The sequence below is a fragment of the Nesoenas mayeri genome (genome assembly GCF_963082525.1).
Source record: "Nesoenas mayeri genome assembly, chromosome: 8".
Classification (NCBI taxonomy): domain Eukaryota; kingdom Metazoa; phylum Chordata; class Aves; order Columbiformes; family Columbidae; genus Nesoenas; species Nesoenas mayeri.
Genome location: NC_137554.1, coordinates 22,825,204 through 22,852,661, shown reverse-complemented (window position 1 = coordinate 22,852,661; position 27,458 = coordinate 22,825,204). Strand labels below are relative to the sequence as shown.

General features: G+C 39.9%; 1 protein-coding gene across 4 annotated transcripts in view; it reads left to right on the top strand.

Annotated features, from left to right (window-relative positions):
* Positions 1-27,458, top strand: part of DAB1 (DAB adaptor protein 1) — a gene marked incomplete at both ends in the record, with an annotated part of 111,120 nt that overhangs the window by 46,334 nt on the left and 37,328 nt on the right. For all 4 annotated transcript variants that reach the window (XM_080348392.1, XM_080348393.1, XM_080348395.1 and 1 more), the window contains 2 exons: positions 5,269-5,408; positions 7,625-7,723. In XM_080348392.1, coding sequence (XP_080204518.1) covers positions 5,269-5,408; positions 7,625-7,723 — 239 coding nt within the window. The remainder of the gene's footprint in view (positions 1-5,268; positions 5,409-7,624; positions 7,724-27,458) is intronic.

The following is a 27,458-nucleotide window of genomic DNA, read 5'->3' as shown; positions in this document are numbered from 1 at the left end:
TGCACCACAGTATTTTGTCTTTTCCTCTGTATTAGTGCTATAAAAATGCTAATTGTCTCCATGAAGATGTAGGCTGTTTATAAGTGTTTATGTGATTGTTTTTCAGCCGTGTGAGATACAAGGAGGTGTTATTTCAGGTTTATAATTTGAATGTGCAATGGATACAAGTTTGACAGTTTATTAGTTAGGAAAAAAAAAAAAAACCACAAGACAGTTGTGTGTCGTTCTTCAGCAAATTGATTGCCAGGAGCATGTTATTGACTTTGCTGATAATATCATTATATTTTACAGCCATAAAATCAAGAAATTCAGATTATGCCCTGAGGGCTTCAAACATTTAAATAAAGGATACAGCTATTTCCAGGGCTATTGGTTTAGATTAGCGAGTGCTGTGAAGAACGTGTAGTGTGTTACAAGAGCACACAGAAAAAGCAACAGTGTGCTTATTGCAGTGATGCTTTGGCTTATTTTCTTTCTCTATTTATGAAATACGCTCACTTACAGATCCCCTGGGAAAATAAACAGCATTTGCTTTAAGTGTTAGCATATTAATGCAATGTTAGCTTGGCGCTCTGTTGGGCTAAGAGCCGAAATCAAGTGTAATCGTCGACTTGTACCAAGAGTGAGGATAAGTCTTCTTGAATCACTCATCAAAATACACAGTGCCTGGGAAGCATCATAGAATTATTTCGGTTGGAAGAGACCCTCAGGATCATCAAGTCCAACCATAACCTGACCTAACTCTAGCACTAAACCATGTCCCTGAGAACCTCATCTAAATGCCTTTTAAACCCCTCCAGGAATGATGACTCCACCACTGCCCTGGGCAGCCTATTCCAATACCTGACAACGCTTTCCATGAAGAATTTTTCTTGATATCCAATCTAAACCTCCCATGCCACAGCTTGAGGTCATTTCCTCTTGTCCTGTTGTTTGCTAGTTGGAAATCATAGAATCATAGAACTGCTGGTATTGGGCACTCAACTGGGGATTTTCTGACCTGGATCTTCCACAATAGCTTGTGTTCCTCTTGGCCTGTTTATCAATCACATCTTGAATTCACTTGAGGTATTTGGGTTGAGTACTTGGGCTTTTGGGTTCAGGTCTGTCTCTAGCTTGCTTACAGAACTTGAGCTCAATTAAAAGTGCATTGCCTCAAATAAAAATGATTGACCATGTTAAAAAACTTGTGGCTTTAGTGAGATGGATAAAATACCTCAATGCTGATCGTGATGATAAGCCTCTCTCTTCTTCAGACGCGTGCTCAGAGCACATTGCATCCCCCAGCTCCAGGGATTTATTGTTCTCCTAAAAAACTGTGGAAGTCCAAGCACAGTGCCACAACTCAGTGGCAAAGATCATGTTTTCCTAGTAGGCAGGAGCAGTGGCTGAAAGGTGAACGGTGACATCTATAGAAGCAGGTAAAATAATTATTCTTACATTTACATTTTAAGGGCTTCTAAGGATTATAAATGTATGTTCTGCAAACAAAACACTTCTGTGCCTGTGTCAACAGTGGCACATTTTCTAATTAAAAGTGATCACCTTTCTAAATTGAATTTGTATGATCTTGTTAGTGGTTTATTAGCTTTTGCATTTTTTCTCAGTTTGGGGCATGAGAATCAATTCAGTTTTAGTTTTGTTGATAACCTGGTTCCATTTTGGATTGTAAAATCCTTGTGTTGAGTTGCGAACAAATGCTTGGGATATTTCTTTGATTATGAAAAGCAATTTTGGAAAGCATTTTAAAGAAAATGGTTAGGAAATACCTGTTGGTCTTGAAGTTAAAAAAGTTTAATACAAGAATTTAATTTGGAATCATTTCAGGATGACCTAGTGTTGCTGGTCCTTTGCCAAGGAACGCTGGGTAGATCCTTACCTGCACAGGGTACAGTGGACAACTGAGATGGGCATCGGCCACTCACCCGGCGTGACTTTGGCAGCTGTGCTGTTCCCTGTAGCCATGACATCCTAAAATGCGATCTCAGGAAATATGTGTTGTGGAAAGAAGTGGCTGTCATTAAATACGTGCTTCTAATTTTGCTGTAGATTATGATCTGGTAATGATTTCAGACCTCAGGCTTCAGTTTTCCATAAAAATCTTCTTAGTTGGTTTCTGAATGTGCCCCTTGCTGCCCTTGAAATGTTATTTGTAGTTTGAGGAAGGCAAGCTGAGAGCAAAAGCCCCAAGATGCAGCTTCTTATTATTCATATAAAACGGAGCTCCAGCAGTAAGTGCAGCCCCATATCCAGGATAATCCTCCTTCCCACAGGCTGGGACCAAGCAGTTTCAAACTCAGAAAAATCTTGTTCAAGAACTACCATGGAAAAACAAAACAAAACAACCAACAAAAACAAAACAAAAAAAACCCCACACAACTACAAACAGCAACACCAAGAACCACAACAACAAAAACACAGCAGCTTTTTTGTTTTAATGATGAGGTGTTTATGAGAACCTGGACAATCTGCCTTCTAAGTGTCCAGTGTGCAAATGAAGTATCACCCTACATAAATGTCGTGGCGTCTGTAAAATCAAGCGTGATGACAGTTGTCACAGGGTAAATTTCCAAGCAGGTAAAAATTTTTTCAGTACAGGTTACAGCACTAAAATTTGGAAATATGGTATGAGCATAGACTGGGGGAGGTGTGGATAGACGCTGAGAAAGGATGACTGTTGCAGATGGCTGATTTATAACATAGGACAGTGTGTGTGTGCATTCTCTGTGCTTTTCCATGGGACGTGCTCTAGGGTTTTACGGATGAATTTGTAGCGTTGAGTAATTTGTAGTTTCCACCACAGTTCAAAATATCTACATCATTTTCAGGCTGATGATTTTTTTTTTCCCAGTCATTTATCCCAAAAGCGCTTCATCCTACTTAATCTGGGTCATAATTGACATGGGAGTTGTGCGTAAGCAAACACAGCCATAAGTTGTGTTTGAATGGGCTATTAATGTCAGGGATTTAGTTAGGCGCAGCAAAATAGATCAGAGGTTGGAATAAGTATAAATGTTCAAATAATGGATGACTGCAAGGTCACTGTCATGACTTGGACCCAGGAAACACTCTTGAATGCATACATGCTCATGCTATCAGCTAACAGCTGCCTTCAGCTCTAACGACGACGTAAAGTTGAAAATTGTTGGCAGGAAAGCTGTTGGAATTGGGTTTTATTTACTGCAAATCAACAGGATATCATTGTATGTATAAAAGACATATGGAAAAGTTCACTGTTATCGTTGTACTTTGTTTTTTCTCCAGATGTTCTCCCTCCTGCCCCACTCTGGAGCTGAAAGTGGAAAATGGTTTTTCATTGATTGTAGCCAATGGTGCCAACATCTGCCTTGATGTTTCCCTTGATATTTCTGGTTTGTCATTTTTGTCTCTTTAGATTTTCTTTTTTTTTAAAGAAAATATAATGTAAAACAATGAAGTTTCAACCCTCTGTTTAATTCTTTCTGAGGGAGCAGGAGTGAAAATGAATCAAGGGAAACAGGTGGATGGCTACTGAACTATCACAGCAACACTTAATCACCTATCTTATTTTTAAGGGGCTATAAATGAGGCATTAAAACATTTATCTGTGGTGATATTTTTCATTGAAAGAAATAGTATCTGTGTGCTCAAACACACTCAAAGATCTCAATATGCTTAAAATAGCTGTATTTTTTAACATATATTTAGTCCATCATTAGTTCACAGTGTGGACCTTGCTGTACTTTGGAGGAAGGAGGACAAAATCTGAGTGTCTTCATTTGCAAGTACTCTTTATTGGTCCCATATGCTCTCTAATCTTTACTGTAAATGGTATTGTAAAAATCTCAGTTCCATAGTTTTGAACCTGGTTTATTATCCACTTGATGGTTGTGTAACACTAGCAAAGTTGACCCAAGTGTTGACTGCTGAAGAAGTGCTTTTACTAGAAATGTAAAACAAAATAGCTTTTCCCCTCAAAGCATATGTACTTCTGCTTATCAAAAACTAGCTATGCAGAAGCAGATTTTATTATTCTTTTCTGTGCTTTAATCTGACTTTTCAAAGAATGACCTTTGGAGAAAATTAGGGCCAAAATTCTCAGACATAGTTGTCTAATATTATTTTCTTACCTTCAGTTCATTTATAGCAGGCTCTTAGTTCATTTTTTACAATAGCTACTATAGTAGGACGGGGCAAAATCTGTGAGTAGAGCTACTAGGTGGTAATAAAATAATTTTTAGCAGTGTCAGCGCACGTTTAGGCAAGTTTCCTGGTGGAATCGGTTGTGTCTGAGAAACTTCAAATTCTCTAACATCTCACGTTTCTACTTGCTCCTTTGTGCCCTGGAAGTGGTTTGTTTGGTTGCTTGTTTGGTTGCAATTATTTACAGTTCACTGCTGTTTTTTGAGATGCTAGCAAGAAATTCTACAGACAGCTGCAAAATATCTCTTTAATCAATTTTAGAAAGACTGATTCCCTAACTAACATATTTCTTCCAGCTGAGACACAGAATAAACTCTTCTGCAGATGCTCGGGGAAGAAAGTCTTCCTGACAAAACTGTCCCTTTCATGGATTGCTGTAGTGTCATTGTCGTGTGATTCAGGCTAGTCTGAGCATTGTAATTTATGTGCATTGGCCTTTTCAGTACTGTACTATCTTATCCCCAGTTGCTTTTTGTTAAGAAACATCTCGTGCCATTTTTTAAGCTTCTCAGGGTGAGCCCATGAGAGCCAACTTGGCTAGTTATGTTTTTTCTGTATATGTTTATAAACAGAAAGAATAGAACATGGAGACTATATTTTTGTGCTTTAGAGCAGCAGTACTCTATAGTCAAATGACGTTATTTCTTTTTTCATCATTCAAATATTAATAGTGTAAATATTGCTGATACAGTTAGATAAGTCAGTATGCAAGGAAATAGTCCCATGTTTCTGTTTTGTCTGCAAAATGAAGAATTCTCAAGCGTATTAGGATTAAAACAAGCTGTACAGATCAGAAGTTTTCAGATCTATTAGGTCTGATTCAGGCTTATCTCTTATTTCCGTAAACTTAATTTGTGTGCAAATTTCGTGCAGAATATTTTGTATGGCAACAATTCCACTGTGAATTCATTTGAAGTAGTAAGGCCAAAAGGTTTCATTGAATGAGTACTTTTCTTGTAATTTTATTGAAATGATTCCATGTTGAGGTAGGAGTCGGATCTAATTTGCCACTTAATTACAAGCATGTATTCATTTATTTTCCTTTGCACTCATGAAAATTTCCTTGTTTCCCATATGTCTTTTCAGGTCAGGATCGCAGTGAAGCCACTTTAATAAAGAGGTTTAAAGGTGACGGCGTCCGATACAAAGCAAAACTGATTGGGATAGATGAGGTTTCTGCCGCACGAGGAGACAAGTTATGCCAAGACTCCATGATGAAGCTCAAGGTGCAGTGAAACTTTTAATGTTTAATATTATGGAGTCAAGGGAAGTGAATTTCAGCTTGAACTTTTACTCGTTCTCCTTTCATGACACTGAGTCACACTGGTTAATTATGTATTGAAATCAGTCAATTTTACATGAACTCCTGGCTGGTATTGCTTATTCCAGTTTAATTTTAATACATTATCTCTGAGTTCAGTAGTTATTCATGATTGACACCACTGCAATTTGTCCACAAATTACAAACAACGCATCTGCAAATTGAATAATTTTATTATGCAAAAGGAGAGGTAAAGCATTGAGAAGAAAAATTATATATCAGAACATTTTCTATGACAGTGCTAATCAGCTACAGCCCTGCCTTTGACCTCTATCTCCTCTTGGTAGGAAGGGTTGAGTGATGTTGTGGGGTGTAGGGAGCCAGATACAGAGGGAACTGGTGTCCTCATTGTTTGGGGAATGTCTTGCACCGCTAATGGCAGGGTTGATGGGTTACAAAATCAGGAGTCAGTGCTTGAAGAGGACAGAGCGTGGGAAAACAGAGAGAAATCGCCAGAACTTTGGGAAGGAAATGGAGCAGTGACAAAAGCAGATTTTTTAGTAGACTGCAAACTTAGAGTCCTGGTGGACTTTCTGGAGCATGCTAGATATCCCTCTGGCTCATTCTTTTCTTACAACCCTCAAAGAGCAGAAGAGTTTTCTATAGGAAGCATAATTGTGTTTTTCTTCAAGTGCAGTGTTGACCGTGGGCTTCCCATCTTCATTGTAGGGATTACAAGGTAGGTCTAGGAATAACCCACCCCCAGTCTTTTTACCATGTTTTTCCTTCCAGTCCTCTTCCCAGCACTCTGTCAAGAGAGCTAATGGATTTCCCATTACTAATTTTTTCAGTAGTACAAATCCCTAAATAGTATCTTTTACACTACCAACCAGCAGGGTTCCAGTCCTAAGGAACCAGGAGGAATAAGTTATTAATGAATAAACAGCAAAGGGTGACATGCATCTTATGGTTCAACAATCTAAAAGCAAGATCTGGTAGATAATTTACAAATCAGTTACCAGTGTTTTATGACAAGCAAAAACTCATCTGTTCTAAAAGGTATACTGTTGATTTATTACATCTGCCGCAATATTCTGATCTGTTTTAAGGTATACTGGATATTTCTCATTATTTCATAGTTCCTAGAAGCAATTTGGGAGCATTGTCGCTGTTCTGCTGCACAAGCCTTTTTGTCTCTCTCCTCCTGTGTTACCATTTCCACAGCTCCCAGATGCCTGATAACCTGTTTGCATAGTGGCGAGATTGATCTGAACAGTGTTGTGAGAGGACTAAAACTATTAAGGCGAGGGAGCATTAGACATTCATGTTTGTGTGTAAGGCAACAAAGCATGAAGTTATGGGCTCTGGAAACCTGGTCCCTAAAACATGAGTTTCAAGGCCAGGCATAAAGTTTTGGGGTGACTTTTGACAAATAACTCAATTTTTTCTTTTTCATTTTCATGTCTGCTAATGAGAACACTGACCTCATGAAGGTCTTAAAGCATAAGTTAGTGATTGTTAAAACATGCTGAAATTGCAGAGCACCAGATGAAAGCTAAATGGTTTTATTTATTTACTAGTGCAATGGATTATATTTGATCTTAGTATATTGTTATTTGTCAGGGCAGGTTCCTGAGAATGTGGAAACAGAAGTTACTGTTATGCTGTGGGGGAGTAATGCATGAAATGTGTATCAGCAAGTTCACTTGAGAAGTAAAGGCCTGAGATTATGCAAAAAACTAACCCACAATATGAATTTTTTACAGCAGAGGTGTAGTTTGATTTTGCGTATTCCAGGTATGTGTGCCCATGAAGTAAGCTAAAGTTGTCGACATTTTTTTTCCACTGCTTATTTTTGTTTTCCTTATAAAAAGAAGAAACAAAGCAACTAACAGCTGGAAAAAGTGTGCTAGAAATGACCTTCAGCTTACATGAAAACAGGTTTCATGGAGGATTAGCTGGTGCAGGGGTTGGAAGTGGGAGCATGTTTGAAATGCTCTCTGGATAATGTGTGGCACCTTGAAAAAAAGGAGGAAGCCAGAAGTAAGAGAGGCAGCTGTTCCTAGAAAGCCCTTAAGTTTTCTTAGAAAGGTGGTGAATTGTCCACAGGCAAATGTTTGTGCTCTGCTGTGACACCTAGAAGAGTAATGAAACCAGCCAAACTATTCTTTGTTTCTACAGGGGATTGTTGCTGCAGCTCGTTCGAAAGGAGAACATAAACAAAAAATCTTCTTAACAGTTTCCTTTGGGGGGATCAAAATCTTCGATGAAAAGACAGGGGTAAGTAAAATAATCATGTGATGGAGCAAAATTGAATCTTTTCATGGTTGTTTCTTCAAAAGCGTTCCCTGGCTGGACAGTAATATCTCACCAGTGGAAGCACACATAAAGCATCTGACAAGCTTGATAAAGGGTTATCATATATCAGAGCAAGCCATTGACTGACGTGTAAAGTGTAGCATGGGGATGTGGTTTATTGTAAAGCCTTGTCCTGGATACTTCTGCAGAACCACTTACTTGAGTACAGGGATGCTCCTTATGTGCATAAATACTCGGAGCTCCAAGTCTGAAAGACATGAGAGGGGGTTTGTTTTCCTCCTGCCAGGTAAAAAAATTGTTTCTTGGCAATACCAGACTACTGTTTGCAGAAAGCTTTAGCAGTCTGTGGTACAGACTAGTGTCTGTACCCATGTGAGTTTTCTCATCCAGTACACCAGTGCACCAGTCCTCTGGATGCTGCTTAAAACTCCCTGGCAGTACCAGGTGACCTTTAAGAGTGTACAGTCATAGAATGGTTTGCATTGGAAAGGACCTTCCCAGGTCATCCAGTCCAACCCCTGCCATGAGCTCAGCTCAGGTTGCTCGGAGCCCCGTCCAGCCTGGCCTGGGATGTCTCCAGGGATGGAGCATCCACCACCTCTCCGGGCAACCTGGGCCAGTATTTCACCACCCTCAGTGTAAAAATTTGTAATGGCAAGGTAATGGGATTAGATGCTGTGGTTGTCTTGGATTGGGACCTTTGTGTCATGGGAAGCTGAGGGGAAGAAAACAAGCTGGAACAGGGAGCTGCAGACAAGGCCAGGAGAGTGAAGCTTGTTTTCCCCAAGAATGAGGTGAGAGAGAAAAGGAGCTGGGATTGCCTCAAGAAGGTCCAGGGGAATCCTAAAGAATTCCTGTCAGGTCCATAATTTTCAGTCAGCACAGTCGTAACCTCCATAATGCAATATACTCCTATTAGCAGCAGTGATTGTCTTCTGTCCAGTATGGAGTAACCATAAGAATCAGAGCTCTTGTATCATCAATGGTAGAAAAAGTATATATTGTATGGAATTGGAGATGAAAGATATTGCAATGTTTGTGGTTGCTGTTGAGTCCAGTAGCGTCTGGTCGAGGAATATGCAGGAGACTTCCATGCCTTCGCAATTTTTGCCACAGCAATATCATGTTTGATTTTTTAAAAATTGCTCTGAAAGAAGAAACCGAAGCAAAACATTATACTACTTAGATGTAAAGCAACAACACACAAACTGTTTTAATCCTAATTAAGAAGATTTTTACAGCAGTTTAAGCTCTGCCTTGAATTTTAAAAAGCTCTTGATTTAATCTTTTGAAAGATGAACTATTAAACGTGATGCCAGAAATAAAACCCTACTGATGATAGATGAAATTATCTTCGCCAGTTAATTTATATTATTAGAAAATCAATGTCATTGAGCTCACTGATACATAATACAAGTAGTTAGTAATGAAAAGCTCATTTGGAATATGTTATGTACAGCGTATGCAAAGTATTCATACAAAAGCAGTATGTAAGAGAACACTGCTGAGGTTACAGCCTGTGCTCAGGAGATCGGAAATGTCAGGATTAGGGCTGCCAGTGCAGCCATGATTGAGTCCTCTAATAAAAAGACACGAACTATGTGATGACGCACCGATTTTTGGCCAGAGAATACCAGTTTCATTCAGTGTACAGAACCGAGGATAATGCACTGATACGGTAGTATTTTCGTTTTTAGCGTGCAGCCTGCTGCCATGCCACGCATTCTGCACTGAGGGCACAGCTTCTTTCCTGAGACTAAAGCCATTTCTTGGGAAAATAAATAGAAAAGAAGAGAGGGAGACCTGTCCTGTGGCGCTTGTCTCTGACTGTTTCACAAACGTAGGATGTTTTTTCATAAAATAAAGAGAGAAAAGGGGATTCTTTAGAAACACAGGTGTGGCTTAGCCACAGATTGCCTTTCCTAGAGCATCCTGCGCACTCGCCTGTCTGCAACTAGTGAGGCGGGGACATGAGAATAAGTCTCCTTCATTTCATAACTTTGACACCCAATACTCTAAATCTGACATAACCCTGTCATCCTCATAGTAACCCTGTCACTCACTCACTGAGGCGTAGAATGAAACCTTTAAATCCACCTTCCAGATGTCTGTCCCTAAGCTGCCTGAGAGATGGACAGGAGTATTGAATTGTCCTTCTTGAAACAGGACTGTGGCAGAGGGATGTGGGGAGCTCTTGACATAGTTTTGTACGTGCTTTTCTGAAAGCAGGAGAATCATTCTTTCCATGCCAAGCTTTTGAAGCAGGGCTGCATGAACTCCTCTGTTTTTTCACAGCCGCCATCTCTGCAGCTTTTCCCCCAGCTTGGGTATTTCTGTGTCCCACACTTTCATGGCCTTGACTCATTTTTCTCACAGTCTCTCTCATCCAGCCTGTCCCTGCTGCATCAGCCTACAGTTGTCATCTTGTTCCCATTCCTGCTGGTGGTCATGTACAATCTCAACATCTAACAATTCAGGTCATCCATATAGCTGCAATAGAAATAATAACCAGGTGCTTTCAACAGCACAAGAGACAGATCTTTAGGGTGATGCACTGTTTCTCATCCATATGGCTTTGGCTTATCCTGGTGTAATACTAAGAGATATCACCTGTTCTGGTAGTGAATAGTATCATCTGTGTAGTCTTAGGTCAATGTCTTAAAAGTCACACCCAAAGAAAACTGCATTACTGCTGTAACATGAGGCCTCCTATAAGGTAAAATAAGGACAATGCTATTAGGTGATGCAGGACCCTGATGATCCCTTTTTCAGGTTAGAAGCGATACGGAAAATCTCATAAGCTGGAAAAACTGGGAATGTACAAATGCTCAGCCTGGCTCTTTTAATGGGAAGGAAGCAAAAGGAGTTGCAAAAGGTTGGGTTTTGCTCACACAGATCTTCTGATATCCATGTTAAACTTCAGAGTTTATAAAGTTTCGAGACTGATGTTCACATTTGTGCAACAGGGAAAAAAATATGCCCTTAAATAGGGAACAGCCTAGATGATCTTGCATTTGCTTTCTTCTCCTTTAACTGCCTTCCCTGTCTACCACAGTGCTTTCCCCCTTACTTGTGTTTCCATGATTTTCAGATTCCCAGAAGGATATTTTGAGCCACAGGGCTCATTTATTGTTTATTTGGAAAGGCTATTTACCTCTTTAGAGTGTCCTTTCTTCTTTTTTATCATTGGCTATTGCTATCACGTCTGCCACAATGGCAGTCTGATGTGGTAGAAAAGAGAAAAAGAATATTCTGAAAAAACGTAGGCTTCTGTATGTTTAGTGTCTTGTAGGCTACTATTGGATTTTAATTTATCACAATAAAAAAATCAATTTGTAGCTCAAAACTAGCAAATTTTTTAAAATTGGCAGTGTCATAGCTGACTTCATACAGATGATTTAGGGGAATTGCTCCATAATTCATTACAGATGAAGGGCTGTAGTTGGGTTACTACTGAAAATGATAAGCAAGGTTTTTTTCCCCTGTACTTTATAGTCCTCTTTAATATGTTCCAGACCTAATATTCATCAAAAAGTATTGATTTTAATAATGCTATTATTTCAACCATCAGGAATTCTGCCCTTTGAGTAAATTTATCCACGAAGGAGATCAGGTTGAAGGCGAACTATCATTTGAGAAGAATTTATCTCACCAAGAAAAATACAAGGAGGATTTGCTGTGAGCTTGCAGCTTAGATGCAGTACAATTTAGACCATCCATAGCAGTGCAATAGAAATAATAATGCTCGTCTCTTACATCTCATCATTCTGTTCCATTGATTAATCTAAACAGGTCCCTTTATACCACTTTTTAAATACTTACCAATGTATTTAGAAGGGCCCCACTTAGCAGAGCTCACCCTGAAAGCTTGTAGTTTATATACATTGCAATATAGACTCACTCATCTGCTGGAGAAGCCTGCTCAGGTGGGCAGAACACCCCAAATGGTTCTGCTATTAAAGTCCAAACATCAGCTGTACATCCTGAAGGTATATATTTAGTTTTACTAACAGGATATTTTCCTGTTATATGTCAAAATTGTCATTACACATGGGTTTTGACCCTCTTTTTTCTAATAAATGTACCTTTTTTTGTCTGCTGTCATATATTTGCCATCCATCCCACTTGCTTTCTTCCACTTGCTTTTCTCTCTCTTTCTGCCAAATATAGACCTTACCTGAAGGAAATACAATTTTTTAAAATATATATTAACATAAAAAGTCTGTGACAATTATCATAATACTCAACCCAGACTTTTTCTACCCAGTGCCACTTCAGAGGTTTAATGGCTGCACATGATATGAAAATAATTTTTGACCATTTGTTCTGTCATATTCCCCCTACACCCTGGTGACGTCTCAAGATGTCGTCTTTCAAACACAGTACAGTTCTTCATTGGTAAACTTGCATGAGAGCTCTTCTGTATTTTAAAAAATATGGTCTGTAGAAGGCAAAAATGCCACTAGATGCATTGTGCCATTTAATATTCTCGTTTTCAGGGTAGAAGCTAGTGGTTAATGTGTTCCTTAGAAAGTGACAAAAAGCATAACTCTCAATATAGCAAGATATGCAAAATTTTTGAAGGACCATCATTGTTCATTAGCTATTTATGAGTATTATTTTTTTAATCACACATATCAGGCTATCTCCCTGTGATAGCTTAGTAATGCTTCATTAGACGTGCATGACTAATATGGTCTCCATACAGAGGCTGTAATTGTCTCATTGTTTATTTATGTAGCAATAAATCTTTGTTTACTGTAGGTTACTTTACAAAAATGTATTTAAAAATAATAATTACGTTCTGTAAAATACTTGGGAAACCATTTTCTTCTGCATTCATGTAACGAGATATACTTCTAGACTCATGTGCTTTCTAATTGCAGAAGCCCGGTGACATTAATGGAAAACCCAGATGATGTGAAAGAGAAATATGATGAAAGCAAAAAAAATTACTAATTAGTTTTAAATAAAGAATTATCAGCTTGTAGGTATGCAAATTGATGGAATATACTGCAATATGTGTCTATATGAGCTATTTTTATAGGTGAAATATTTATTTAGACTCTGCAGTTGTCCAAAAAAATTGTAACAGACTTCTATCAGTATCTTGTTTGGTTTCATTGGTGAGAAATACCCTAAACAGATGGATTGTAACCCAATTTACGAAGATGATAGCTGTTTCACTGATTTTTCTTAATTTGTCCTATGCAGCACCCTAAAAGCAAGTTTTCTTTTCATGATATATTCCGTACTTTAGAGGGACTGGCTAATCTTTTAGAGATGTTGACCCATATCTTTAGCAGAATACAGGGTTTGGCACAGCCTGTGGGTTTGGATAATTTCTAGGAATACTATAAAAGTCTGATTGGGCTACACTATTGTAGAGAAGTGTTGCAGTGTGTTACTCATGGTTTATGAGTTTAATATTCTTGTTATGCATCCCTTACTCTAACTTTTGTTGTCTTTGAGGAAGATTATATGGCTCCCATGCAGAGCAGGTTTTACCTACCTGAGAAGATGTTACTTGGTGAATACCTCCCTGTTTTGTGGAAAGGGGATAAGACCGTATCTGTAGCATTTTGTACCAAAAAAAAAAATTACACATTAATGCTGGCCACAGAACTAGTGACTGTGCTTCTGCTTTATCTCTGAACAATGTCCAAATAAAGAACACCTATAGTAGCTGGTTCTAATCCTGCTGGCCTCGGATTGTTCTAGTGAGACAACATTATGGCTGTGATAGGATCTAACCACTGTTTTAGATACCTATGTCTCGCCTACCTTCTTGATCTTTTGAGTTCTCTTAACCTTGTAGTTACAGATTTTTCAAACATGTTGTTAAGGTTTCTGTAAAGAGTTCTCCAAGTTGTTTGGAGACTTCTGTCAGGTTTGTGCTGATAACCCCTGGATTTGCTGCTCTTCTCCATTTGATGTGAATGATAGTGTTAATTATGCTGATAGATTGCTAACAGGACAGCTAAACTTGGCTGAAAGAAAATTTTAGCAAGATTAAAATTCTCGCTGTTGGCAGAAGATACTTCATTTAAAATGTACCAAAGGTACTTCTTGACTTTACTGGAAATCTGTTGGTTCTGGCATCTTTGACCAGAAATCGAGGTACGATTATGGAACTGTAGTTATTTCTTGAAGCACGTGTGCTGGAGCAGATGAAATGTCAAACTGTCAAGTCTCTATCACTGAGCATCTCTGAATATTTAAAGATAGAAATGAAAGAAGGAATTAATCTACTCTGTACTTGCTCTGCTGCGAGCAGGAGGAATGGTGCGATTAGTTCACTGAATTCTTGTGTTTACCAGAGCATGGTATTGGCCAGGACATTGTTAATGGTCTGTGCCCAGGGCTTCTTCCAGTTCTAGGCCAGAAGCTCCCAGAGGTGGGTTTTGTCCTCCTCATTTCTTCAAAGCTGATCTTCCAAAGTTCCTCTTCATGGTTGGTCTCAGGCGAAGCGTTTTGTTAGCATTGTTAACTCATCAGATGATTTTCACTGAAGTCCTTTCTCTGGTCTCCCGTATTTGTGATTTCTCTTTCCTGCAGTTTTCATCTGGGATTTCCCAGGTGCTCTGTCCTTGATATCTTTTCCTGCTATGCTTTTAATCAGTTACTTCAGTTGCAAATATAAATTTGGTTATTCTGTCAAACCAAATTATACCAGTCCTGTCTCCTGTTCAATTCTTGACCTGTCTCTCCAGCCCTTTCCTTACATGTTAAACCTTAACATGTTCAAGCTTAACATGGCTGAACCGGGCCTTTTAACCCTGATTCCCAAAGGTCTTTCTCTGACCTCGTTTTTGGAGTGCTGAGGAAAATATCAGCATCATCTATTTTTCAGCCCTGTAAACTCAGCAGCCTTTTTTGACTCAACCTCATTTTCGATTGTCACATCCAGGGTAAATCCAGATCTTGCAGATTCTTCTTAGCTGTTCTGAAATACAACACTTATTGTTGTGCTTACGGTTAAAACCCAGTCCTGCCTCTCTTCATCTTGTGTCTCAATTGTTATCCTTTTTTTGTCCTTGACAAATGTGACTTTTATTTTTGAAATCCATTGTGACTGCTGAGATTGCTGTCTCAGCTTGTTCTTTTGATCATGCCACACTTCTCTTTACATTCCTACACTGAATCTGCCTTCTCTATTTTATCAACCTATAGCCTTGTTGTGTTTTTTTTTCCCAGGCTCTTCATGGCTGTCTTTGCTCTTTGTCCGCTTTCAAGGAGTCATTCCACAGCATGAACTTTCATTCATTTATTTCATTCATCATTCATTTATTCAGTTTTCAAATAAATGACTCTGAGCCTTTTCCCATCCTATCTGTCGTACTTTGGAGGAATTCCTTGCACATATTCATGCAGTACTCCCTTACTTTTTCTTCACATTTCTCCTTAAAACACTTCCATGCAAAGGCCTTCTCCATGCCCAAGGCTTTTTGAGGAGGAGTTATTTCAGTCCTGTGTCTCAGGGATGTCCCAGGGAACATCTGGCCATTACCTTTCAAAGGTTGAAATTACAGGATAAACTCTCTGGGATTAACTTTTAATGCATATTTCTAGCAGAATTCTCTGTTTATAACAATTTATCATAAGAAAAGTTGGGTCTTGGACCACGCTTAGGGCTTCTAGGGACTACAGTGATAAAAATATTATGTAATAACAATAAAGACCATACTGAAAAACAGCCAAGTCAAATATCGCATGTACATTTGAAAATGGTGGTATCTGGCCATTCTTATGCCTTACAGGGATTTTATGCATTGTCTGCAGCTTCTGTCTGCAAAAGATTCCTCTGGCCAACTGGGAGTCTTGTGGTGTCACTTGGCAGTTTCCTTTCTTTCTACTTATAAATATGAATACTAAGACATTTACAGTTCTACATGCAATAAATATATCCAATTAGAATATGACAGAGAAGGGAACTTAAAAGTGCTGCATATTACTCCTACAAGGTATTTATATTCTTTGTGATACTTTAAAAGGGAAACAATAGCACATTTCCTAAATAACTTTTGATAATTAGCAAAATGTAAATGTCATAAGAAACTGCTTCCATAATTACATTCCTTATTGACTATTGTAATTCATTTCTTATTGGTCTTCCAAACTGCACCATAGACAGTTTGAAGGTTTAGGATGCTCCACAGGGATATTTAGTAGCCACAAGCTCATAGAGATGCATTCCATAGATGCCCAGATTGCTGTATGAAGATTGTAAAATCCTTATATATTATGTAGGTTTGTCACCATGGGAAGAAAAGATCCCAAAAGGCAAAACTCGCATATGATTTTGCACATCGTGACATCTGAGCGTTTGGGGATCAGGAACTTCGGTATGAACCTTATGTCTTTCTACTGAACAGCTGGCCATACGGAGGAGGGCTGAAATGTCGCCTTCCTCTCATCTGGAAATGCTCTGATCTAGAGCTGAGTTCAGTGGGAACTGCCTTGTAATATTTTTGCTGGTAGTTGGTGTGAAGATCAAATAAAGCTATTCCAGATGTCTTATCCAAACTGAAATAATTTGTGGGAATTTGTTATAGTTGTATTTTTCGGTGTGAAAAGGGTAAAAATTTGATTGCTTTCAAAAAGGCAGCAAATTAGATTTTATGACTTTAGTGTTGGTCTCATTTGGCTGTCTATGGCCTGCTGTTGTTTAATCCAAGCACGCCCAGATGGATTTAGGAAAGGGAGGTGCTGCTATATGCATTGTGTGTTATGGTATGGGCAACCTCACCATATGCATGTTTGCAATCGCTGTTTACCCTCCAGTCTATATGAGGGGGGTGGTAACTGTCTATAGAGCTGTTGTAGCAAAAAAATTACTATGTAAACACTTCCAATTTTGTCTAGCTTTAATGTTTGGTATGCTTAAACAGAATTTGGCTGAATTTTACTGAAAACTCGAAAATCAGCTTTTGGTTATAAAAATGTTTGTTGTTGGTCTCTTCTCCCAAGCGGCAAGTGACAGGACAAGAGGAAATGGCCTCAAGTTGCACCAGGGGAGGTTCAGATTGGATATTAGGAAAAAATTCTTCACGAAAGGGTTGTCAGGCATTGGAACAGGCTGCCCAGGGCAGTGGTGGAGTCACCATCCCTGGAGGGGTTTAAAAGGCATTTAGACGAGGTTCTTAGGGACATGGTTTAGTGCTAGAGTTAGGTTATGGTTGGACTCTGATCCTGAGGGTCTCTTCCAACTGAAATGATTCTATGATTATGCATCCCATAATATATTTGATCTGTACTATATCCCTCCAGTGAGGTGTTGTCCCACAGCAGAAGACTAAAAGTATAGAGTTATGTTGGGAATTTTTTCCTGTAATCATTACCCTTTTGTGATTCCAACAAATAAACCAGGATATGAAAGCCACATTGTCATCCCACTGACTCTAGTGGAGCCATATTCCTTCTTCTTCTTATAGAAAAGCACCCAAAATACGGGAATGCGGGTGGGCTGTTGCTTGCAAGTACTGATATTTTTAAGCCAGGTTAATGCATTACACACTAGAAAAAAAAATTCAAGGCCATTTTCAGCACACACAGAATTAAAATGGCTGGATTGCAAACTGCTCAGAAAAGGATTTAGAACAAGAAGTGCTGACATAATGATAGCAGGGACGGCTGAGATGCACCGAAACCTCCCTGCAGAGCAGTGGGGCACCTGGAGCCAGTGCTGTAACAGAAAGTGTCGTCCCCATTTGAAATCTGCTGTTCCTTTCCCTTGGAGATTCTGCAAAGCATTACACCCCAGGTGTGCTGGTGATTTTTTTCCTTCCTATTCAGTGTGTTTTATCTGATAGGGCTGCTCTGTAATTTTCTGTTTGCTCTGGTAATAGCAATTCTACTGCCCATGCTTCTGAATTCCTGTGCTAACTTGCAGGCTGTTTAACCTCTGCTATTGCTGGGGTCACATGCGAGGGACAGAAATTACCTTTGGGAGAAGGAAACTACAGGAAGGTTTACTTTTAGAGTTACCTGGAGTTTGCAGGATGATAGTAATAGATGCCTATTGGCAATAAAATCAGCGCATGATATTCTGCCCTCAGGAACATCTGTGTCTTTACAGGGAAGCTGGTAAGACCTTTGTTCAATCTGATAGTCTAGGGGGATGAGTAAATGCCTTTTCTTACGCTTAGTTCATGTACTACATGGCCCTGTGGAAGGAGAAGAGGAAGACAGTGGTTGCCACTGGATACTTGTATGTGTTAACAGTTACCAAACACAAATACCTGCTGTTAGCCCTGTCTTTCAGTTGAATAAGTAATAAATATCAGATACCAAGAGATCTTTGCTTAATATGTAAATAACTGTTCATAAAAGTTGGCTTCCTAAATGAAGTAACAGTGCTCATAACTTTTCTGGTTTATGCACTGTATGCTCAGCATGCAGGCAACCTCATGTCTTGGAGCCTGAGGGCTGGAACAGCATCTCCCGTCATGCTACCCTGCACCTAGTGGTAATGGTGAAATTACAGCAGTGCCTAACGTGTCCCTACATTCTAGCACTCCTCTAGAAAAAGCAGCGTTTAATGGACTCTGGCTTGCTGTTAATGCTTTTTGATCCTTTGTGGTTCCCATCCTAACTCCGTATCGTTTTACTTCTGGTGAAGGATGTGCACTAGGTGAGGACAAGCGCTAATTAATTTGAGTGCTTTGATATTTAAAGCAAGTGAGAAGTCTAGGTATCTGAAAATACCATATATGGCTCCCAGCCTCAACTCTGCATATCTCTGAGTGGTTTCTTTTTCTTTTTAGGTAGACAAAATATGGATCTGAGTATATGGATCTGAATCTTTTTTTTAATTATTTTTTTTATTGTGTCCTTGCTTTTAAAAAGGCTGAGTTGGTTCAGAGGATGTTTTATAGCCTTATGCGATCTTTCATTAGCCAAATGCACTCCTCTGAAGGCTACAGGAATTCTGAAGTGTTTTAAAGTATAAAGCACATGAGAGCGTAACCTGTGCGTGTGCGAGGCTTAGTGCTGAGTGTGAAGTAATGAGGAGGCTCATTTTTGATTACGAGAAGAAGACGTCCTATGCACAGAAGTTGTAAAGGGTGGGAGAGAACTAAAAGAATAACTAGCAGAAACAAGCCAGCACCCGTGCATCAGAGCTGTAAAGGGCTGTACTGCAGGCATTAAGTCGAAGGCGAGGGCAGCGCTGCCTGACAGCTTTTCTGAACAGCAGACACTGCGTGACACCCACTGCCAGGACAGCAGAGCAAGGCAAGGAAAGAAGAAAGTAAACACAATTGAGCCATGCTCTCTACTGGGCCGTGTCTGTGTGCAGACTCTTTAAACAAAGCTTGCTTTTGGAGATTTTGGTTAGCAGGAGGACTAAAACCAAACATTTGTCCTGCTTTTACATAAAAATGAGCATGGAAGAAACAACTCCGGGCATTAAAATGTGCAAATGGGAGCTTCAGGGCTCCCTTTTGGGGGGTACCAGGGCAGAACTAAATACTCTCCATTGCCCAAGTTGAAACATGGAACTGTTGACACACCATGTGCCAGGCATCTACTGAGTATAGCTCCAGAAATTCCCACCTCGGGATAATGCAGGGGGGGGAAGAAAATGAAATTGAGCCAAAAATAGTGTTCTCAAGAGTCCCTTTGAGGTTTGCCTTTTATGTTTTGTTTTGTTCTTATCTTAGGGCTCAATACTGCACACACTCGCTGTGTTGCTACAGATGTTTTACATCCTAAGTTAAATGTCTGTTGTGGGACCTGAACAAATGAAGGAGCAGCACATCTGTGGGGTTATCTGAAGTTAGTTTTTACATGCAACTATAACTCAAAGGAAGAGGTTTCCTCTCTTTTTTTAGGAAGACTGGAAATAAAATGACATGGTCTTTGTGACCAGGATAGTTAGTTAAAGTACTATCTCTGAATGGTAGAGTTCATCGCTCCAGAGTCATCTTCTGCAAACTTGCAGGTTCACTGAGTCCATCAACAGCCTTCAGGCTTCTTCAACACAGGTGTTGTTATAAAGCTCTGTGATTGCACACCTCCAGTTACGGAATAATCCGAGATCTTACAGCATTGACAGAGGATGTTCCTTAGTCTTTTCAAAAAGTCTGCCATAGCTTCACAGGCCAGTTTTGCATCGGGAAGAACGTCCAGCAGCTGAGACATCTCTGCTGGGAACCAGGAGGATTTCTCATGATAACGAATTCTGGCAAAAGTAGTAATAGAGAAGGGTGATCCCAGGAAGGAAAGCTTATTTGTGGTATGGAAAGGAAACCTCAAGTGTGTCTCATAACCATACTGATGTCTGTGGTAGGGGCCATTTCAGGATGTCTCCGTTAGCCAATACTGTATATCTATATGTTGGCCACTAGAAAACGAAGCCGTTAGAGATGAAGAGTTGGGCTAGAGTGGATTTTGTCCAGTTCTTTACTCCGCCACTTGAAACCAATCTGTCATTTTGGAACCCGGGATTTCTTGCTTGTATGCTTTGGTTTATTTCTGATTACGAAATCATGTTTGTATTTGAAGGATACAAAACATTGTGTCGTGTGAACTTCTCAGCTTTTTTGCTTTCATTTTCATTTGGCTTGTGAACATGACATACTGGTTATACACGGTTTGTGAATTCAGAGTCCTTTTCTATTCTCATTCTTCTCTGTACATATGCTTTCCCTCAGCCCCCTTTAGAGTCTCATTAAATTGGTATGAGTATCTGAGAGACAGATAGATAAATATAGAATAAATCCCTCTTGTCCTTTTTCCTCTTTTCCAGGAAAGTTCGTAATGTAATGTCATGGAAGTAGATTTATGGTTAAAGAAAGTAGCTTTTTGATGACTACTCAGTGCAACTTAAATTTTAGTATTGCCAGATGAGTGATGCTTTTGTGATCTTTGCAAGCTCTACTTTATAGGGTTTGCATGGCAAATTGAGAGAATCAGAGGCTGGTTTTCAGTGATGACTTTTTTGAATCACAATGCTGCAAGAGGAGGGTGGGTTATAATGCTGAACCTGAAGCTGTTAAGATCTGAGACAGTTAAAGTAAAAAAATTAAATCCATAGCTCATTGGAGTTGTACAAAGGAATTTCTTGTACTGTTCATGTAAATCTGAAGCATTTCAGTAGGTGAGGAATATTGGTGTAAAGAAACAAAACACTCTTATAAAAGTAAGCCTTCACAGAAGACATTCACAGACTGTAAAGATGAATGCAGTAAAAATATTGAGAGGTTCACTGATACTGTAATGAACTGACTGGCTCCTTGCTGAATATTGTACTCCCTCAGATTCAAGATATAATCAATAAGGGTCTTAGAAGCTTCACAGTATATCAGGAAAAAATAAAAGGCACGGTCAGAGGTGCCTGTTGCTGTGCATTGGCTGTATACAAGCTCTGGCTTGAGAGCAGAGGGGCGATATTGGCATGTTTATGGCTCTTTTGATCTACTGTGCATTTTGCAGAAGATGATGAGGTGGGTGCTAAGAGGGAATACACTTGGACAGATGTGTTTCATCAGCCCTGGAAACCCAGCAGTGACCACTGGGTAGCTGCCATGCCAAAGAATATAATATCCTTATAGGCAAGTATTACTGCTTGTACACCATATCAAAATAGTGACATGGCAAGATAAAACAATGTATTATAGTCTATAGGTGGTCCGATACAGCTGCAATATAAGACTGTATTGCATTACTGAGCTGATTATGGCCTAATGGGGCCATTGATTTTGGTGCGAAGGATCAGATTTGCTGCTTCTTGGCATCACAGTGCAATCCTTTGTTTTAACCATCCTGATAAAACAATGGCTCTGTCTGATGCAGAAGCAATAAGAAAATAGCATGAGACTCATGGGAGGTCCAGCATCACGGCTTTAGTGTAGCACATTTGTTCTTTCAAAGCTCTCTGAAAATGTTTCCTTGCCCTTTAGGATTTTCTTTGTCCTGGAACAATATTTCCAAGTACATATTTAAAATATAACTTGGGATTAATAGTAATTGGACAAGGGGTTTAGATTTAGCTAGCTACTTTCACTCCTGGTGCAATAAAAAATTGAAAAGCCTTTGAAGTGAAGATATGCAATTGGCCGTGTGTGCATTCCAGTTTTGTTTTGTGCCTTTCACAAGTTCATATATCTAATAAATGGATCTTCTGTGTGAGCAACTTAGCATTTGCTTCCTAAGACAATGAACAATAACTAAATCCATGTCTGGTCTTTGTCAGACATTATTACAAATTATGAGAGCCAGACAGAAGTTTATTACCTTAGTGGTGTTCTCTTCCACAAATTAGGTTCTTGGAACATCCAGCTAGCTCAGTATCGTAGATCCATTAATCACAATTAGACTGCTGTGCTGGGCAAAGTTAAGTCCCGATGACTTAATTGACTCCCAGAGTATATTGGGGGTCTCAGGTGAGGACAACTCCAGACCGGTCGAGAGCATCGCTGCGTGTGCCTGTGACAGGAGGCACAGACAAGGACGCTCCGCTTTGCTCTTGCTCCTCAGGTAAGATACAGGCAGGAGCAGGAGACTTTTTTCATCAAGCAAAGAAAATGGTAAGGATGATTTCAGATTGTAGCTGAGGCTGAAGTACCCTTTTAAACTATTTTCCCGAGTGCAACCAAATAGGCTCCTACCTGGGGTATTTTCGCTAAGTGCTTGTCTATATATAGGATGAATTGGAGTGTACAGATTGAGCTTAGTCTAGCACCTCACGTGAAGATGTGCTTATTCTTACACATACGATTATACTCACTGACTTTTGTCCTTCCTGACTCAGCTACACGTTGCCATGTAAGCCTGGGGAGTCACATAATCTGTTTTTTTGCTTCAGTCTCCTCAGTTGTTGAAGAAAATGGCTCTTAAGACTTTATTACTATTATTGCTATTAGGAGGAAATGAAATTTACGTATCTTTTGGGTGCTTTGGTGTGTCACAGCCAGATGGCTGACCCCCTAGAGGGACTGAGTCTGTGATAACTGGGGCTAAATCTGTCTCAATTATTTTCTTCTTTATCAGCACCATATTTAACATGCCTGTTTGTGATGCATGGACCATGCTCTGATGTGCATATAATTTGAAAGTGTACTTCCTGTGCCAAGTGTTTTTTATTGCAAAGCTTGTGCACAAAACACCTTTTAGAAGTTGGCACTTGGAAAATTCTTCCTTTATGTTTTTGTCTGCAAAATCAGTGTGTGTAGAAGAAGCACAGGGATTAGACAGGTTTATTCCCTTCTCATTGTGAAGACATGCTTAAAGGCTGCCTTCTGAGAGGTCCGCTACCACATGTAAGCCAAATTACTGTGTTCTGTCATATACTGTTTATTCTGCAGTGCTCTCCCCATGGACATGCAACTGGGTACTCATCAGGGCAGGAAAGGAGTGTTGGATTTGAAATATGATGTTTCATGTTTCCTTTTGTTTAGACACATAGTTTCCAAAGCTGTTTCTTTTCTCCTTTCCTCAAACATCCTTGGTTGTTTTATATGGCCGGGGTGAATTTCTCACCTCTTGCCTTTCTGACCCATGGGAGCAAAATCCAAATAATTTTTTTTGTATGAATCTTTGGAAAACAGGCCAAAGTAATAGGAAAAAAAAAAAGGATAGTAAAAAGCATCTGCCCAGTGGAGGACTTGCAGCAGCAGCCTGTCACTAATTGAGAAATGAGTCAGCAGTGATAAACTCTCAAAGTGTGTTGCAAAGCTTCATCAGGTTGGGTTTAGCTGCCTCTGGCATGTTTTTATGCTGCGCCAAGTGCCCAGGAACCCCCAGGAAGGGAGGGGAAAGGCTGTGGGTGAAGGCACTGGTGGCAGTGGGGAAGCAGTTGTCTTTTTGAGTGGATGAGCTCTGTCGCCACCCCTGCTCTTGGCTGCCCTGTGCTGTGTCCAGCAGCAATTCACAGGGAGTTTGGAGCTGTTGGGAACTACAGCTCTGAAGCATGCCAAGCTGCTTCCTCTTCGCTATTTCAGATTAAACTGAAAATTGCAGCAGTGGTTGGGGAAGGCTTGTTGCATTTCCCCCATCTGCTCATTCCCTACGTATCACGGCAGGCTGATGCTTTGCCACCCTATCTGCCACCCACATACTTAGTTGCAGAAAACAACACGGGCAAGTTCATGGTGCAAATACGATTTACTGATTCATTTTTCCATTTCACTGACATTTGAGGTCATTGACTTGTTCCCCAAACTGTCTGTACACAGTCCCATTGAGACACTTGTCCGTATGGGGAGTGGAAGCTGAGAGGTTCACAACTGCTTAGCAGGTGTTCATGCATCAATAATGGGTACCAGGGAAACTTCCATACCAGCAACGGTTTTTGGGAGATTTGGATGTTTTGGGGTTTTTTAAGTTGTCAACATACAGGAGACTGTTCTCCATCCTTGACTGAAAGTTATAAAACTAGATAGGTCTGAAATTTGAATCAGCAACTGTAAGGAATTCAGGTGTTTTCATGTCTGCTCCTTAAGCATGTATTTGGGCTGTGGGTGTTCATGATGGAGATGAGCAGCTCCAGACACTAAGTTCAGTGAAACAGCAGAGAAGCATTGCGCCACAAACCTGGGCAACTAGAGAAATGTTTGCAACCAGTTGCTGTCCTCATGATCCCTGCAAACCTCAGGATGTTGTAAGGAAGAAGAACGTGTGACAAAGTGCTGTGGTATGAACATCTTAGCACTGTCAGGGAGCACAGCAGTATCACAGGTGTAGCAGAAGAGACACACACCTGTACCACTCCAGCCTTTCTTGCAGCAGCGAGATAAAATTCATCTCTGAACCACTCACGTGTTTCGCAATTCATTGTTTTCGCTTAATGTGGTGCAGTGAATAATGGTCAGTGTACTATTGTGCTTCTGGCTTGCTAAGCTTGTTGTGAGGGTGTTGCTGTAATTTTCCACATAAGGTTCAGTTTCCATGATTTGTTCAGTGATCTTCCTAAATGTACAGGTCCTGATTTCCTAATGTGCTGCTGAGCAATCACAACATCAGTGGGAGTACAGAGGACTTGCAGGTAGACAGCAGCATGACTGAAACTATAGTCCATAAAGTTATTTTATTATGAATCCATTAAGGATTTTGCAGTTTAGTGAGTCACTTTTTGATGTTTGGGAAGATTTACGTGACGCTTCAAATGTGCTGTCTCTTATTCAAATGTGATAGAGGTGAATAGAGAGGAATAGAAATGCAGAGGATGCTTGGGCCATGTCTGTCACATACAACCCCAGTCTTGACATGGACATTAAAACAGCGGCACCTCTCTGAAAATGGGCTTGCTGTTTAGTTATTCAAGGTGAAAGGCTGCACAACTTAAATCCCTGTGAAACTTGTCCTTGTAGATACGGTATTGTCTGATACATGCTTCCTGCGTTCAGTGGGGCAGCGTTTATGGGAGGCTTTGCAGCTTGCAGGATATTATTTTGTTGTGGCTCTTAACACTGTGCCCCAGGCTCCACTAAATAGACAACCTCATTAAAAGAGAAATAGCGATAGTAAAGCAGTGACTTTCTCATGCCATCTAACTCACATATTTGACATGATTGCTGGACCCTCCAAGTACTTAATTGATTGACTTAATTGATTTAGTGGCACTGGAGGCTACAGCATGGAAATAAAGGGGCAAGATGAGGATAAGGGGTGAAAAAATTTATGATAGGTGCCAAGCAGCCTGAGGAAAATTAGAAACGCTACAGATCTCAGAGGCAGCTAAATCAATTCAATGTGATGTACAGGGAGCAACCTGGGGGAAGAGGAGAAGCAGGGGGTAGGATGGAAAAAAGGAGAGAAAATAATGGCTGGTGGGAGAGACTGGAGCAAACTTAAGGGGGAGAGGGAGGACGGCAGCCTTGGTGAATGGGGGTGTTTTGGACTTCTTTAACACCAGGAAAAAGCTTTCTAGTGTCTGAATAAAATATAATCATGACATCATGTTTAGCCTAAAAAGAAGGACTTGTGCATCACAGGACTGTTTTAGTTATCCATTGTGAAACGTTATCTGTGCTTGCATTTAAAAACCTCAATGTTTGCAACAGTGATTAGAGTCACAGGAGACCTAAAATAATTTGGAGGCTATGTACGGTGGATTTTTTAACAACTGAAGCTTAAATGTTAAATTACTTTCTAATCTGTGCAATATTTAATTGACTGTATTGAACTATAATATAAATTAAGTCTTGTCTATAATTTGTTCTGTCCTACTGCAGCCCTCCAAAACAATTTGATACCTCACTTATGAATTGGTAAATGGCTCGTAGCAGCGCTCAGCAAAGATACAGTCAAAACATAAAATAGTGTGTGATGGAACCCATCAGCATGGGCATGTGGGGGTGTCATATGAAAAAATTCTTTTATGTGCTTCTGACCTGCTAGAGACAGGATGAAGTCATGGGAAAACCTTGAAGATATGTAAAAAAATATTATGGGGGCAGAATGCTTGTGAATGTTGACTGTTGAGCACTGAGCAGCAGTTCTGCTAGAAGCAATCTTCTGTGGCTTCTGTCTCTTTTCCTTTCAGAACTGTTTATATCAAGTATCTCGAGGGGGTGGCTACATGTGAGCGGTTACGAACTGAGGGAAAGGTGCCATTTCTGTTGGATTGTCTCATTTTGTGGGACAGATTAATCTGTGAGAATGCACCAGGTGCAAATCTAATCAGAACATGCAAAGACCTTGTATTTATAGGTAGTCTGAGTTCTGGGTTTCTGTTGGATGGCTGGATGAGACGGTGTTTCTCGCCTTGCTGTCCCTTCTGCTGTCCTGTGCTCTCCTGCATGTCTCGCTGCTGTGAAGGGCTGTGCAGGGTATCAGGCTGATCCTTAGAACACAGATTTACAGAAAAGGTGCAGTTCTGGTCTTGCATTTTATCATGGTAAATCTCTACTGATTGCAACAGGAGTCTCATTTCTGCTTTACGATGAGCAAAGAATCAGGCATTCCTTAAATAATAATTGGAATCAAGCATTGGAATGTGTAGAAAGGGCACATCAGATCAAGGCTGTGAAAATAGAGGTTTGAAGGAATGCTTGTTGCTACATTTGAGTACAGATGTGTGTATGCAACATCGCATTTCATGTGTATGTTCCAACTCAGCATCCCTCAAACAAATGAAAAACTCTTGCTAAACACTCCATATCATAAAATATGTGAAAGGATAATGTTGCAGTCACCTTTACTTAATTTGTACATCTATTGATACAGTATGTAAAATATCATAACCATTAAAAATGTAATGATTTTTGAACGGTTAATGAGGGTTCCCAAATAAATTGGAGTGTCTCCATCTGCTGTCCTACATTGTGGGTGATACTTTTCCATGGTAGAGTGATCTTCAAATTTAATTCCATGAGGAAGAAATCCGATCACAGTTTAATTTCAGTGCAAAACGCTGTCTTGCAATCAATAAAGCAATGTCAAAGAACTTTGATTTAATAGAAGCCAGAGATAACGCTCCCTGTCATATGCAGAATAGAGAGATGGGAACATTTCATTTCATTGTAACAGATAGCATGCAACTTGGTTTTCAGAAAAACCTAATAAATCAATATCCCTGTATTATCTAAGTAAGATCTCATCATTAATTTTAAACGCTTAACACATTGGGAGAGTCTGAAGCGCACCTTCAGCTCAGCCACGTTCAGCCCGAAGTCAACGGCAACACTTCCATTTTCCTACGAGCAAGCAATCTCGATGTTGGGAAGTTAGGAATCATTTACTGTGAAATGAA